At 47.0% G+C, this 15,460-nt stretch overlaps 1 protein-coding gene across 2 annotated transcripts in view; it reads left to right on the top strand.

The window, feature by feature from the left end:
- Positions 1–15,460, top strand: part of LOC137378387 (14-3-3 protein beta/alpha-1-like) — a 46,332-nt gene that overhangs the window by 23,170 nt on the left and 7,702 nt on the right. For both annotated transcript variants that reach the window (XM_068048666.1, XM_068048667.1), the window contains exons 2-4: positions 1,304–1,605; positions 7,164–7,287; positions 13,258–13,421. In XM_068048666.1, the coding sequence (XP_067904767.1) occupies positions 1,312–1,605; positions 7,164–7,287; positions 13,258–13,421 (582 nt within the window). In that variant the 5' untranslated portion in view covers positions 1,304–1,311. The remainder of the gene's footprint in view (positions 1–1,303; positions 1,606–7,163; positions 7,288–13,257; positions 13,422–15,460) is intronic.

Genomic DNA, 15,460 nt, shown 5'->3' with positions numbered 1-15,460 from the left:
TCTCCCCCCCCACCTTTCCCTCTCTCCCCCCCCACCTCTCCCTCTCTCCCCCCCCACCTCTCCCTCTCTCCCCCCCCACCTCTCCCTCTCTCCCCCCCCACCTCTCCCTCTCTCCCCCCCCACCTCTCCCTCTCCCCCCCCCCACCTCTCCCTCTCTTCCCCCCCCCCCCCACCTCTCCCTCTCTTCCCCCCCCCACCTCTCCCTCTCTTCCCCCCCCCCACCTCTCCCTCTCTTCCCCCCCCCACCTCCCTCTCTCCCCCCCCCCCACCTCTCCCTCTCTCCCCCCCCCACCTCTCCCTCTTTCCCCCCCCCCACCTCTCCCTCTCTCCCCCCCCCACCTCTCCCTCTCTCCCCCCCCCACCTCTCCCTCTCTCCCCCCCCCCACCTCTCCCTCTCTTCCCCCCCCACCTCTCCCTCTCTTCCCCCCCCACCTCTCCCTCTCTCCCCCCCCACCTCTCCCTCTCTCCCCCCCCCACCTCTCCCTCTCTCCCCCCCCACCTCTCCCTCTCTCCCCCCCCACCCACCTCTCCCTCTCTCCCCCCCCCCCCACCTCTCCCTCTCTCCCCCCCCACCTCTCCCTCTCTTCCCCCCCCACCTCTCCCTCTCTCTCCCCCCCCCCACCTCTCCCTCTCTCTCCCCCCCCCCACCTCTCCCTCTCTTCCCCCCCCCCACCTCTCCCTCTCTTCCCCCCCCCCACCTCTCCCTCTCTTCCCCCCCCACCTCTCCCTCTCTTCCCCCCCCCCACCTCTCCCTCTCTCCCCCCCCCCACCTCTCTCTCCCTCTCTCCCCCCCCTCCCTCTCTCCCTCTCTCCCTCTCTCCCCCCCCTCTCCCTCTCTCCCCCCCCTCTCCCTCTCTCCCCCCCTCTCCCTCTCTCCCCCCCCTCTCCCTCTCTCCCCCCCCTCTCCCTCTCTCCCCCCCCTCTCCCTCTCTCCCCCCCCTCTCCCTCTCTCCCCCCCCTCTCCCTCTCTCCCCCCCCTCTCCCTCTCTCCCCCCCCTCTCCCTCTCTCCCCCCCCTCTCCCTCTCTCCCCCCCCTCTCCCTCTCTCCCTCCCTCTCTCCCCCCCCTCTCCCTCTCTCCCCCCCCCTCTCCCTCTCTCCCCCCCCCTCTCCCTCTCTCCCCCCCCTCTCCCTCTCTCCCCCCCCTCTCCCTCTCTCCCCCCCCTCTCCCTCTCTCCCCCCCCTCTCCCTCTCTCCTCCCCCCCCTCTCCCTCTCCTCCCCCCCCTCTCCCCCCCGCAATATGAAGACAGTACAGATTGCTCCTAAGTGTGATTTGTTAAAGATAACCTCTTGTGTCCATGCAGTCCTGAAGATGGAAATTACTGACCTGGTCGAGAAAGCGAAGCTTGCCGAGCAGGCGGAGCGCTATGACGACATGGCAGCCTCAATGAAAGCCGTCACAGAGAAAGGCGATGAACTCTCAAATGAGGAGCGGAACCTGCTTTCTGTTGCCTACAAGAACGTAGTTGGAGCCCGTCGGTCATCCTGGCGGGTGATCTCCAGCATTGAGCAGAAAACCGAAAACAGCGAAAGGAAGCAGGAATTGGCAAGAAACTACCGAGAGAAGATCGAGAAAGAGCTTCAGGATATCTGCAATGATGTGTTGGTAAGACCCTGCGCTGCTTGTGGAATTTGAGAGTTCAAAAAGAAGTTGGATAAATGCTTGAAGGGGGTAGGGGTAATTTACGGGGCTATGGGGTAAGAGCAGGGCAGTGGGATTAACGTTCCTTCCAATTTTCCTTTGTTGTGCGCGGCCTGTTTTTTGCTCTTCGTAGTCCCTTTAAGATTCACATATAGCCACGCATATACGCATCTGAAAGGGACTGCAGCTTGTGCACAGCCTCTTTTGTCTCCTACACAGCGCATTCCCAATTGCTGCGCAATCACGCAGCTTAGATCGAACGTTGAGTGGGGCTAATTGGATAGCTCTTTCAAAGAACCAGTAAAGGCATGATGGGCTGAATGACCACCTGTGCTACATTAGTCTAGCAAAAGTTAAGAGGCAGAGTTAACGTTTCATGTCTGCGACCTTTCATCTTCATACGAATGGTGGAACACGCTCCCACAAAAAGCTGGAGATGTTAGCTCAATTTATGATTATAAATGAGGTCAATATGGCCATGCATGCGTGGATATGTCTACTCATGATGAAAGGTCCCAGACCTGAAACGTTAATTCTGCTTCTCTCTCCACAGATGCTGCCTAACCTGCTGAGTATTTCCAGCACTTTCTATTTTTATTTCAGATTTCCAGCATCTGCAGTATTTTGCTTTTATTATTATGGTAAGACAGATTGGTATGAAGGAACCCTTGTTTGGTGTTTCCATTTCCTGCGTCCTGAAGTGGAACAGTTGCAATCAGGAATTCTCCATGTAATAAGTTATATGTATGCACCATTGTATCTTATTCTAAAGCACACTTGTGGGGGTCTGTTGGGTGTGGGCTTTCTCATTTTTCATAGTGCTGAAAATCAAATCCAGTTCTTGCAACTTAGATGGTAGTAAACCCTTGGTAGTTAATCAGGTACATGTTGTTCTGCTTATTTCTGCATGTTTATGATGCAATTATTCCTCCAATTGTTGCAACTCAGGACTTGGCTTTGCCTCTTGGACCCAGTTGCATTAATGTAAAATTTTGACTTGAGCGCTTTGGCTTTGTGCTGGGACCCGGCTCTCCCCTGAGTGTGAGATATGATTGGAAGTGATTGCCTAAATCATCTGGGTGAGATTTTCATTTTATTGTGAGAACCCATGTGAAATGCATTCTGTAGCCTATTTTTTTTTTTAAATCTTCCTTACACTTGTTAAGCTTGCGTTGCAAAGGGAGGAGCTGCATAAGGTCTTTCACTATACATTGTTCCAGTTGCTGGATGGATGATCAATTAAAACTGGATTACACTGAATAATGAGCATGGAATGCCAATGAACTCCTAACAAGTTAGCTCAGCATCTTTACTACAGCCTAAACTGTTGGCCAGAGCAGCCTTTTATGGGTGCAGCAATCAACAGGTTATGGTACTAGCCTCAGGAGCCATCATCCATGGTGCCACGATGAGCAGAGTCAGCAATCCTCTGCTTGATGGGCAGGATTGGATTCTGCATCCATGGCTGGAATACCAGCAGCTGATGCCATGGTTAGCAAATGGCAGTGGCTTTTAGGGGTCTTCCTCACCAGTGATGGAGATTGTACTTGGTTCCAGCAGAATGTCTGCTAACTAGCCAAACTGGAATGGTGTGCAGCTTGATCTGTCATGCCTACCTAGCATTATTGCAGCATTTAAGAAGGCGCCGAAGCTCAGTGCTGTTTGAGTGCATATGGCTGCCGTCGTGACCATGCATCAATCGTTAAAGCCAGAATCTCTCAATCACAGAATTGTTACAGGAGGAGCGCATTGAGCCCATCGTGTCTGTACCGGCTCTCCGAATGAGCAGTTCACTTAGTGCCATTCCCCCGCCTTCTCCCCATAACCCTGCATATTCTTTCTTTTCAGATAACTGTCTAATTCTCTTTTGAATGCTTCAAGTGGACCTGCCTCCACCACGCTCTCAGGCAGTGCATTCCAGCCCTAAACCACTTGCTGCGTGAAAAAGTTTTCTCTCATGTTGCTTTGGCTTCTTTTACCAAATACTTTAAATCTGTGCCTTCTCGTTCTCGATCCTTTCACAATCGGAACAGTTTCTCCCGATCTACTCTGTCCAGGCCCCTCATGATTTTGAATACCTCTATCAAAGCTCCAGGCCCCTAGTTCTCATCCCTTTGTGTTTACCCATCAAATTATGTGGGAGGTTGTATCCAGGGGGTTTCCCTTGGTTCCTAACTGGACATTATCCTTAAAACTCTGAACATATAATTTTACACTTCTTGCTCGAGGGCCAGTGCTATTAGTAGCATTAGCAACAGCCCACATGGCTGGTGAGCACAAACCTTGGTTGTCCCCATGAGTAGACATGAAAAGAGAGTAGCTCTCTTTGTATTTGCTTCACATTCATATTTGTTTCAGGATATTAATGTGCTCTCCTATGTGTCCATGTTTCCATCAATTGGATGAGGATCGTGGCTTTTACAGTGTGTGCAGTGTATTTTGTCTATATGCTCATCAAGCTTTAGGAAGTCCCAGCAGTTTGTTGGATCATATAGGAAAGTGACCTTGCGTAAATCATTGGCAGACCAGCACATAATGAAACTGCTGAGGAAGAAAAGTCTCCATTTATTCAGCACACCCAAGAAGTCTAGTTAAGGGTCATTCTACTCATTCTTTGGAGACTGCTCAGATTCCTTGAGTTTGCATTGACACCATCTGTAGAGCAGCTACAAGGAGATTTCAGTTTACTGCAGATTACCAAGTCCTGTTCACCTATCACCCCTGTGCTCTGTGACCTACATTGCTCCTGGTCTGGCACCACATCAATTTTTTTTAAAATTCTCTTGCTCAAGTCCCTCCATCACTCCCTATCTCTGTACCCTCCTGCAGCCGTACAACCTGCTAAGATCTCTACGCTCCTCCATTTCTGGTCTCTTGTTCATCCCAGATTTTCATCGCTTCATCATTGGCGGCTGTGCATTCAGCTGTCTAGGCACTAAGCTTTAGAATTTCCTCCCAAAACCCCTCAGCCTCCCTATCCCTTTCTCCTCCTTTAAATTCTACCTCTTTGATCAAGTTCTGAGTTACCTGGCCTAATATCATCTTATGTAGACTGGTGTCACGTTTTATCTGATGCTTCTTTGGCGCACCTTGGGAAGTTTTACTACATTAAAGACACAACGCAAGTTGTTATTGTTTAGATTTACCCAAAAGCTAGGGCATCTTTTTTCCAGCAGATCTCTTTGGCAGCATGTTTGGGGCATTCTGCTTGGGTCATCCTCCTCCTCAATTTTGCCATTGTTGCTATAGTATGTGACGACTGCCTGAAAGTGCAAGGTAAGATTGCTTACTTTGTAGGATCCTTGTCATCTATAAATAACATCAGTCTTCACACACTGTGCTCCCCTCACTGCCAAGCCTTGCATGGATTGTTGTTGATGGTTTGGTTAGGTAATTTTTAGGCAAGTTGCTTTAACTAAGTGTAGATTCCACAACAATAGAACTAATATAGCGAATGAATGCAAGATACCTTTTATGTAAGAGACTCTACAAAGTAATGGATAAAGAAGAAAGAACCTCTATTTCTGTAAAGTCTTTTGCAACCTCCGGATGTTTCAAAGCACTTCACAGCCAATGAAGTACTTCTGATGTGTAGTCACTGATGTAATTTAGGAAATGCAGCAGCCAGTTTACACACAGCAATCTCCCACGGATTGCCATGAGATAAATGGCCAGATAATATGTTGTAGTGATGTTAGTTGAGGGATTGACTAGGGCATAGTTTAATATTCATGTGTGTTAGTCATATAGTAATGTTCTTCATTTAACAAACTGTAATCTCTAAACTAAACAGATTGATAATTAACCAAATCTGCAACCGCTAGAAGAGGTTCCATCTTAACTGTATCTGTTAGCTTTCATATCCAGGTGGTGCAGACTCTATGCTACTAACTGACCCTCTATTTAAGTCCTGAAGTGACAGCCAAAGATGACTGTCAGTACATCTGCAAATTAAACCGTTGCGCTGAAGAAAAGTTACAAAAACAAACTATCTTAAATAAAGGCCTTCTATCTAATTATAAGAATGTTACCTCCCTATGCCTGACTGCATTCCTTCCACAGTGGTGACCTTGTAGGATTGCTTTTGTTAAAAAAAACAAATGGTGGTTAGACTGCGAATGTCATAGATTCTGAATGACAATGCTAATAGCCTATATCAAAAACGTGCATGTGTATAAGATAAAGTGAACATGTCTTAGTGATTACATTTTCATTCTAATTTAATAGCCGGGGGAAGGGAAGAACAAGGGGGCATATCATTGGATTGTGATAATTGCTTCCCCTAAAGTCTGAAATGGCAGTTGTGCACCCACAAAGATTGCATGACCTTCCTGCATTGCTGGGGGAATAAACATTATAGGTGTAATTCATCTGCATGTAAAATCAGTGACTGAAGGGGTGCCTAGCTCTAAAATGTTAATACAATAATAATAAAATGTCTTTTTGTGATCTAACTCCAGTGGAATTGTTTCTGGGATTCTTAGAACAGTGTAATACATAGAAGAGTTGTCTGTCAAAAATATTTCAATGTTTTTGTTACAGGTTGGGGGAATCATTGCATCATGTCCTTTTGGCCCATTCAAAACTCCAATTAGATTTTGCCTCACCCAACTTGGGTTGTGTGGAAGAGTACATTTAGAGCTAGAGTGAACCACTGGCTCCAAAAGCACTCTTCCCATGCAACCCAAGTTGAACCACTGGCTAGCGTTGTGGTTATGGTACTGAACTAGTAACCCAGAGGTTGGGAGGTCAAATCCCACATTGGTAAATTGGATTAAATAAATTTTGAGTGCTGCCACCAGGAAAAATGACAGTTGTTCTCACTAATGAACCTGCCAGCCTTACCTGGTCCATGCTACACAGTTGACTCAATGCCCACTCAATTGGCTTTGTTAGAAGACGCCTTGTTGGAATTTCGGAACAGGATTCAGCTGCCTGAGCCTTTTCTGCCATTCCAAAAGATTACGAGCGACAAGTATCTTAACTCCATCTACCCAAATTTGTTCCATCACTTTTAATACCCTTGCCTAACAAAAATCTATCTGGCTCTAATTTTAAGGTTATGTTTGCCTCACCAGAGAAATAGTTTCTCGCTATCTACCTATCAAATCATCTTAAACGTCTCAATTAGATAGAATCATGGAATGGTTACGGCACAGAAGGAGGCCATTCAGATCAGCCGTTTAGCTTCTATGCTTGAGCATATGAGGTTAGTCTAAACAAACTGTCCTCCTAATTTATCTCTTCTAGATCCAGTATCATTCTGGTGTCATAGTAACTAGAGATAGGCAATTAATGCAGCATTTTCCATATCCTCAGGAACAAATGTATCTTTAAAAAAAGCTGATTATAGGTTTGGTAATATGAGAGGCAAACAAGAATCATATCAGTCAGCTTTAAAGCTTATTAACATTGGTTTTACTTGCAGTAGTGCTTTGATGCCCTTACTCTAAGTAACACTGGTGAATGAGTGGTATTTTTGTACAGTATCTGATGTTTTTATTTGCTACCTTTTCATTCAGAAACTCCTGGACACTCACCTTATCGCGAAAGCAACTCAGGCTGAAAGCAAGGTCTTCTATCTGAAAATGAAAGGAGATTACTTCAGATACCTCTCTGAGGTTGCGTGTGGAGACGAAAAGAAAGGTGTGTTTGGAGAGCTGATCACTTTTATGTGCCAACTCTGACCACAGCATATTTGGAGTTTGTTATTTTACCTACAGGATTCTCCCTGTAAGTCAAATGAGCTGTTCGATTGGATCTCCCATCTGCAGGTTCATGCAGCATTCATGATTTGGGACCATGACATGTACCCACAAGATTACAACTAGCTCTGGTGGGGACCAAAAGAACAGCTCGAAGGATGTATGGGAAACTTAACGTTTGTATTTTTGGGAGCAATCTTAGTTGCAAATGGTACTTATAAGGGTTTAAATGGAGTTCCATTTTTGTTATTGTGCTTTCTCTCTCGTTTTACATATTAAGTAAATTTACGTCTGAATTTTTTTCTGTAAATGAAGGAGTTATTGATATTTCCTGTATCTGTTCATGGCAATAAACGCAGCTTCTCGCCAAAGCCTCCGATACACAGTTACAGACCACGAAAGACACAAAGGAACTTGTCCAATTTTATAATCCACACTAGTCAACAATGGCAGGTCTCCAGATGTATGGCTTTTCTCAAGGATATCCTTTGTTTAAATTGATTATGTTTGCAACTTGCATCAGTTCTTGGAAATGTGAGATCCTGCCCACTGTTAGTGTAGCAACGACAATTTGTATTTATAAAGTGCTTTTAAGGTAGCAAAACGTCCCAAGTTGCTTAACAAGAGTGTTATTAGTAAAATAAAAATCACTACTGCATAGAGTGGTTGAGGTGAATAGCGTAGATGTGAGGAGCTAGATAAACATATGAGGGAGAAAGGAATAGAAGCATATGCTGATAGGTGAGATGATGTAGGATGGGGAGGAGGCTCATTTGGAGCATAGACACAGCACAGACCAGTTTTTGTGTTGGTGTTTGTGAGGTTGTCCACTTTGGTGGGAAGAATAGAAAAGCAGAATATTATTTATATGGAGAGAGTCTGCAGAATGCTGCAGTACAGAGGGATCTGGGAGTCTTCGTACATGAATTACAAAAAGCATACACGTACAGCAAGACGTTAGGAAGGCAAGTAGAATGTTGGCCTTTATTGCAAGAGGGGTGGAGTATAAAGGGAGGGAAGCTTTGCTACAACTGTACAGGGCGTTGGTGAGATCACACCTAGAGTACTTTTTATTTATTCATTCATGGAATATGGGCGTCGCTGGCTAGGCAAGCATTTATTACCCATCCTTAATTTCCCTTGAGAAGGTGGTGGTGAGCTGCCTTCTTAAACCGCTGCAGACCAAGTAAGGTAGGTACACCCACAGTGCTGTTAGGAAGGGAGTTCCAGGATTTTGACCCAGCAACAGTGAAGGAACAGCAATATAGTTCAAAGTCAGGATGGTGTGTGACTTGGAGGGGAACTTGTAGGTGGTGACATTCCCATGCATTTGCTGCCCTTGTCCTTCTAGTTTATTTATTTTTTATTTAGAGATACAGCACTGAAACAGGCCCTTCGGCCCACCGAGTCAGTGCCGACCAACAACCACCCATTTATACTAACCCTACAGTAATCCCATATTCCCTATCACCTACCTACATTACGGGCAATTTACAATGGCCAATTTACCTATCACCTGCAAGTCTTTGGCTGTGGGAGGAAACCGGAGCACCCGGGGAAAACCCACGCAGACACAGGGAGAACTTGCAAACTCCACACAGGCAGTACCCAGAATCGAACCCGGGTTCCTGGAGCTGTGAGGCTGCGGTGCTAACCACTGTGCCGCCCTGGCACAGTTGGTAGAGGTCATGGGTTTGGAAGGTGCTGTCGAAGGGGCCTTGGTGTGTTTTAGATTTAGATTTATTTTTTAGCTTTAGATTTAGAGATACAGCACTGAAACAGGCCCTTCATCCCACCGAGTCTGTGCCAACCATTAACCACCCATTTATACTAATCCTACACTAATCCCATATTCCTACTACATCCTCACCTGTCCCCATACATCCTCACCTGTCCCTATATTCCCCTACCACCTACCTATATTAGGGGCAATTTATAATGGCCAATTTACCTATCAACCTGCAAGTCTTTTGGCTGTGGGAGGAAACCAGAGCACCCGGAGGAAACCCACGCAGACACAGGGAGTACCCAGAATTGAACCCCGGTCGCTGGAGCTGTGAGGCTGCGGTGCTAACCACTGCGCCACTGTGTTGCTGCAGTGCATCTTGTAGATGGTACACACTGCTGACGCTCTGCGTCAGTAGTGGAGGCAGTGAATGTTGAAGGTGGTGGATGGGGTGCCAATCAAGTGGGCTGCTTTGTCCTGGATGGTGTCGAGCTTCTTGAGTGTTGTTGGAGCTGCACCCATCCAGGCAAGTGGAGAGTATTCCATCCTGACATGTGCCTTGTAGATGTTGGACAGGCTTTGGGGAGTCAGGAGATGAGTTACTTGCCACAGGATTCCGAGCCTCTGACCTGCTTTTGTAGCCACAGTATTTATATGGCTACTCCAGTTCAGTTTCTGGTCAATGGTAGCCCCTAGGATGTTGATAGTGGGGGGTTCAGTAATGCCACTGAATGTCAAGGGGAGATAGTTAGATTCTGTCTTGTTGGAGATGGTCATTTCCTGGCACTTGTGTGGCCCGAATGTTACTTGCCACTTATCAGCCCAAGCCTGGATATTGTCCAGATCTTGCTGCATTTCTACACAAACTGCTTCAGTATTTGAGGATGGTGCTGAACATTGCACAATCATCAGCAAACATCCCACTTCTGACCTTATGATTGAAGGAAGGTCATTGATGAAGCAGCTGAAGATGGTTGGGCCTTGGACACTACCCTGAGGAACTCCTGCAGCGATGTCCTGGAGCTCAGATGATTGACTTCCACAGCCACAACCATCTTCCTTTACAATTAGGTATGACTCCAACCAGTGGAGAGTTTTCCCCCTGATTCCCATTGACTTCAGTTTGGCTAGGGCTCCTTGATGCCATACTTGGTCAAATGCTGCCTTGATGTCAAGGGCAGTCACTCTCACCTCACCTCTTGAGTTCAGCTCTTTTGTCCATGTTTGAACCAAGGCTGTATTGAGGTCAGGAGCTGAGTGGCCCTTGCGGAACCCAAACTGAGCATCACTCAGCAGGTTATTGCTAAGCAAGTGCTGCTTGATGACACCTTCCATCAATTTACTGATGATTGAGAGTAGACCGATGGGGTGGTAATTGGCTGGGCTGGACTTGTCCTACTTTTTGTGTACAGGACATAACTGGGCAATTTTCCACATTGCCGGGTAGATGCCAGTGTTGTAGCTGTACTGGAACAGCTTGGCTAGGGGCGCGGCAAGTTCTGCAGCACAGGTCTTCAGTACAATTGCCGGAATGTTGTCAGGGCCCATAGCCTTTGCAGCATCCAATGCCTTCAGTCGTTTATTGACATCACGCGGAATGAATTGAATTGGCTGAAGTCTGGCATCTGTGATGCTGGGGATTTCAGGAGGAGGCCGAGATGGATCATCAACTCGGCACTTCTAGCTGAAGATTGTTGCAAATGCTTCAGCCTTATCTTTTGCATTGATGTGCTGGGCTCCCCCATCATTGAGGATGGGGATATTTGTGGAGCCACCTCCTCCAGTTAGTTGTTTAATTGTCCACCACCATTTACGGCTGGATGTGGTAGGACTGCAGAGCTTAGATCTGATCCGTTGGTTATGGGATCGCTTAGCTTTGTCTGTTGCATGCTGCTTACACAGTTTGGCATACATGTAGTCCTCTGTTGTAGCCTCACCAGGCTGACCGCTCATTTTGAGGTATGTCTGATGCTGCTCCTGGCTTGCCCTCCTGCACTCTTCATTGAACCAGGGTTGATCCCCCGGCTTGATGGTAATGGCAGAGTGGGGGATATGCCGAGCCATGAGGTTACAGATTGTAGTTGAGTACAATTCTGCTGCTGCTGATGGCCCACAGCGCCTCATGGATGCCCAGTTTTGCACTGCCAGAACTGTTCGAAATCTATCCCATTTAGCACGGTGATAGTGCCACACAACACGATGGACGGTATCCTCAATGTGAAGGCGGGACTTAGTCTCCACAAGGACTGTGCGTGGTCACTCCTATCAATACTGTCTATGACAGATGCATCTGCGGCAGGCAGATTGGTGAGAACGAGGTCAAGTATGTTTTTCCCTCTTGGTTCCCTCAGCATCTGCCGCAGACCCAGTCTAACAGCTATGTCCTTTAGGACTCGGCCAGCTCGGTCAGTAGTGGTGCCACCGAGCCACTCTTAGTGATGGACATTGAAGTCCCCCACCCAGAGTACATTTTGTGCCCTTGCCACCCTCAGTGCTTCCTCCAAGTGGTGTTCAACATGGAGGAGTACTGACTCATCAGCTGAGGGAGGGCGGGAGGTGGTAATCAGCCCATGTTTGACCTGATGCCATGAGACTTCTTGGGGTTCGGAGTCGAATTTGAGGACTCTTACGGCAACTTGCTCCCCGCTGTATACCACTGTGCCGCCACCACAGCCTCACAGCTCCAGGGAACCGGGTTCGATTCTGGGTACTGCCTGTGCGGAGTTTGCAAGTTCTCCCTGTGACCGCGTGGGCTTTCGCCGGGTGCTCCGGTTTCCTCCCACAGCCAAAGACTTGCAGGTGATAGGTAAATTGGCCATTGTAAATTGTCCCGAGTGTAGGTATGTGGTAGGGAATATGGGATTACTGCAGGGTTAGTATAAATGGGTGGTTGTTGGTCGGCACAGACTCGGTGGGCCGAAGGGCCTGTTTCAGTGCTGTATCTCTAAATAAATAAATAATGATGGCAGTGTCCGGGACATTGTAAGGTATGATTCCGTGAGTATAACTATGTCAGGCTGTTGCTTGACTAGTCTGTGGGACAGCTCTCCCAACTTTGGCACAAACCCCCAGATGTTAGTGAGGAGGACTTTGCAGGGTCGACAGGGCTGGGTTTGCCGTTGTTGTTTCCAGTGCCTGGGTTGATGCCGGGTGGTCTGTCCAGTTTCATTCCTTTTTACTGACTTCGTAGCGGTTAGATACAACTGAGTGGCTTGCTAGACCATTTCAGAGGGCATGTAAGAGTCAACCACATTGCTGTGGGTGGAGTCACATGTAGGTCAGACCAGGTAAGGACAGCAGATTTCCTGCCCTAAAGGACATTAGTGAACCAGATGGGTTTTTACAACAATTGACAATGGTTTCATGGCCATCATTAGACTAGCTTTTAATTCCAGATTTGTTAATTGAATTCAAATTCCACTTTCTGCTGTGGTGGAATTTGAACCTGTATCCCCAGAGCAACACCCTGGGTGTTTGGCTTACTAGTCCAGTGACAATACCACTATGCCACTGCCTCCCTTATTTAAAGAGGAATATCTTTGCTTTGGAGGCAGTTCAGAGAAGGTTCACTAGGTAGTTTCCTGAGATGAAGGGATTGTCTTAGGAAAGGTTAAGCAGGTTGGGCCTATACTCAGTGGAGTTTAGAAGAATGAGTGGTGATCTTATTGAAACAATAAGGTTATGAGGGGGCTTGAAAGGATAGATGTTGAGAGGATGTTTCCCCTCATGGGGGAATCTAGAACTAAGGGGAAAATTATGGGGTTTCCCATTTAATACAGATGAGGAATTTCTTCTGAGCTTTGGAATTCTGTACCACAGAGAGCAGTGGAGGCTGGGTCATTGAATATATTCAAAGCTGAGTTAGATAGATTTTATCTACAAGGGAGTTGAGAGTTATGGGGGGGGCGGTGGGGAGCAGGCTGGAAAGTGGATATAAAACCACAATCAGGTCGGCCATGAACTTACTGATAGAACAGGCTTGAGGGGTCGAATGGCCTACTGATTTTATTTCTTATGTTCATAGAATTTATAGAACATAAGAACATACGTTGCAGATACACATTTTGTAACAATGGGTTCTATATGTCGGCAGTGGGTTGTAATTTATAAATGAGATGTCATCAGTCCTGATTTCTGTGCACAAGTGCCTACCACCAGCAGCAACTTCTCTCTTCCTTTTCAAAGCTACGGTGGATAACTCGCAGCAGGCCTACCAGGGGGCATCTGATATCAGTAAGGGACAAATGGAGCCAACACATCCCATCCGACTTGGTCTGGCTCTCAATTTCTCTGTGTTCTACTACGAGATCCTGAACTGTCCTGATAAGGCGTGCCAACTGGCAAAATCGGTAAGTAAAAACAAATGAGTTATTCAAGATGTGGCTGAGAACGTGCACTGGTGCTAACATCGTGACGCTGTCTTCAGCTGTCATCATATCCCCCTTCCAATTAGTGTTTGAGTAGATCTCACAAGGATTAATTTCACACCCCCGCCCCCCCCCCCACGTTTCTCCCTTGCAATCTGGATTAGTGCTAATTCTCGCTGGCAAAGGGCACCCACCGATCACTGGTCCAAATGCCCAGTCAACTGTGAGGGCATCATAGCCAAGCAATGTCCTTGACCAATATTCACACTCTCCACTAAGGATAGTGATCAGGGTTTGGTGACTTCAGCTGGTTTCTCATTTCTTACCTACTCCCCTCTTCCCCACCCCTACTTTTATGTAGTGCTGCTGTGGTCGGTCATAATCCATCAGCTGCTGTTTTGTTTGAGATCAGTGAATTAATCACAGACCAGTATGTGGCCCTTGGACCTTCTGGTCAATGTATCAGTTACACAATAGTTTTACCAACTGGAGAATCGGGGCAGAGCTCTGGAGTGTTTCAGTATTGTGAAGAAGGATAGAGAGACAGGATGGAAACCTTGCAAATCATCCCTTCCAGTTTCATTTAATTGTATTCACTCCCTGCCTCATTTCTCCCATTTTGTCCCTTTGTTTTACTCTCAATTCACCACTGGTTCTGAGCATTCAGCTTGTGAAGTGTGCTGTCAGTCAGGAAGCTTTCAATCTTTCTGGGGTGTCTGAAATTTGAAATCTTGGGAATATTCTGCTAAATTCAGGCTGTGTGCAGATGGAAGGAGTTGCATTGATATCACAGCCACCAGAAAGATTGCATACAGTGGATTATTTTGAAGGGCAGTGACTGTTGTGCAGGCAAACCCAGCAGCCATTTCATGCACAGCAAGATTCTAGCAGCAGAAGCAAGCTGAACGACCAATTTATCATCTTTTTAAGGGAGATTTTGAATATGGGACGAATGTTGGCAGGGCACCAGGTATAAGCTCCCTGATCTTCAAATAGTTTTTTTATTTTAGAGATACAGCACTGAAACAGGCTCTTCGGCCCACCGGGTCTGTGCCGACCGACAACCACCCATTTATAATAATCCTACATTAATCCCATATTCCCGACCACATCCCCACCTTTCCTCAATTCTCCTACCACCTACCAACACTAGGGGCAATTTACAATGGCCAATTTACCTATCAATCTGCAAGTCTTTGGCTGTGGGAGGAAACTGGAGCACCTGGCGAAAACCCACACGGTCACAGGGAGAACTTGCAAACTCCGCACAGGCTGCCCCCAGAACTGAACCCGGGTCGCTGGAGCTGTGAGGCTGCGCTGCTAACCACTGTGCCACCCCCTGTGATTTGGGATCCTTACATTCCCACCCATGGAAGCTCTGGCAATGCAGCATTACCTCAGTATTGTCTATCAGTGTAGACTCTGCACTCTCTTCTGGAGTGAGGTTTGAACCCACAACCTTCTGACTAAGACAAACATGGAACCAGCTGAATCAAGCTGATGCTGCACAGTTTCAATTCAAGGGATATTGCAGGCTGCATGTTGGTGATTCTATTTTCAGGTTGGTTAGAAAGTTTAGTACAGGTGGGTAAGATTGGACCAAGGGGTACTGTGGTTTTATCTCTGCCTACAGGAACCTAGAGATGCCCCTGTCCAAGTCTCAGAATTCTAAGACTGGGACCCTGACTGGTAGCATCTGGCAAAGAGAAAGCAGATAGACAAATGCATTCACTCGTACTGTGCTTGCTGTATCCGGGATGGAGGAGAGAGAGAGATGGACAGTGTTCCACCTGACTTGATCAGCATAAATACTGGCCAGAGGTTTTACTGCAGGGTGAAGAATTTGTTTGGTATCAGTCTGGAAGTTGATGTTTTACCCTAAGGAATTTGAGACCAGTTCCTGACCAGGCAAAAGGGTATGACTTGCAGCTGTGTCCTTATGAATGTCCTGTATGAGGGACACGTACCTAGTTTTGGAATAGTTGAGCTTGTATCCTCAGTCACCAAAACTCTTTTTAATC

Source organism: Heterodontus francisci, chromosome 16 (genome assembly GCF_036365525.1).
Source record: "Heterodontus francisci isolate sHetFra1 chromosome 16, sHetFra1.hap1, whole genome shotgun sequence".
NCBI classification, from domain to species: Eukaryota; Metazoa; Chordata; class Chondrichthyes; order Heterodontiformes; family Heterodontidae; genus Heterodontus; species Heterodontus francisci.
The sequence above is the reverse complement of the archived record's forward strand: the minus strand, read 5'-3'. Positions and strand labels throughout refer to the sequence as shown.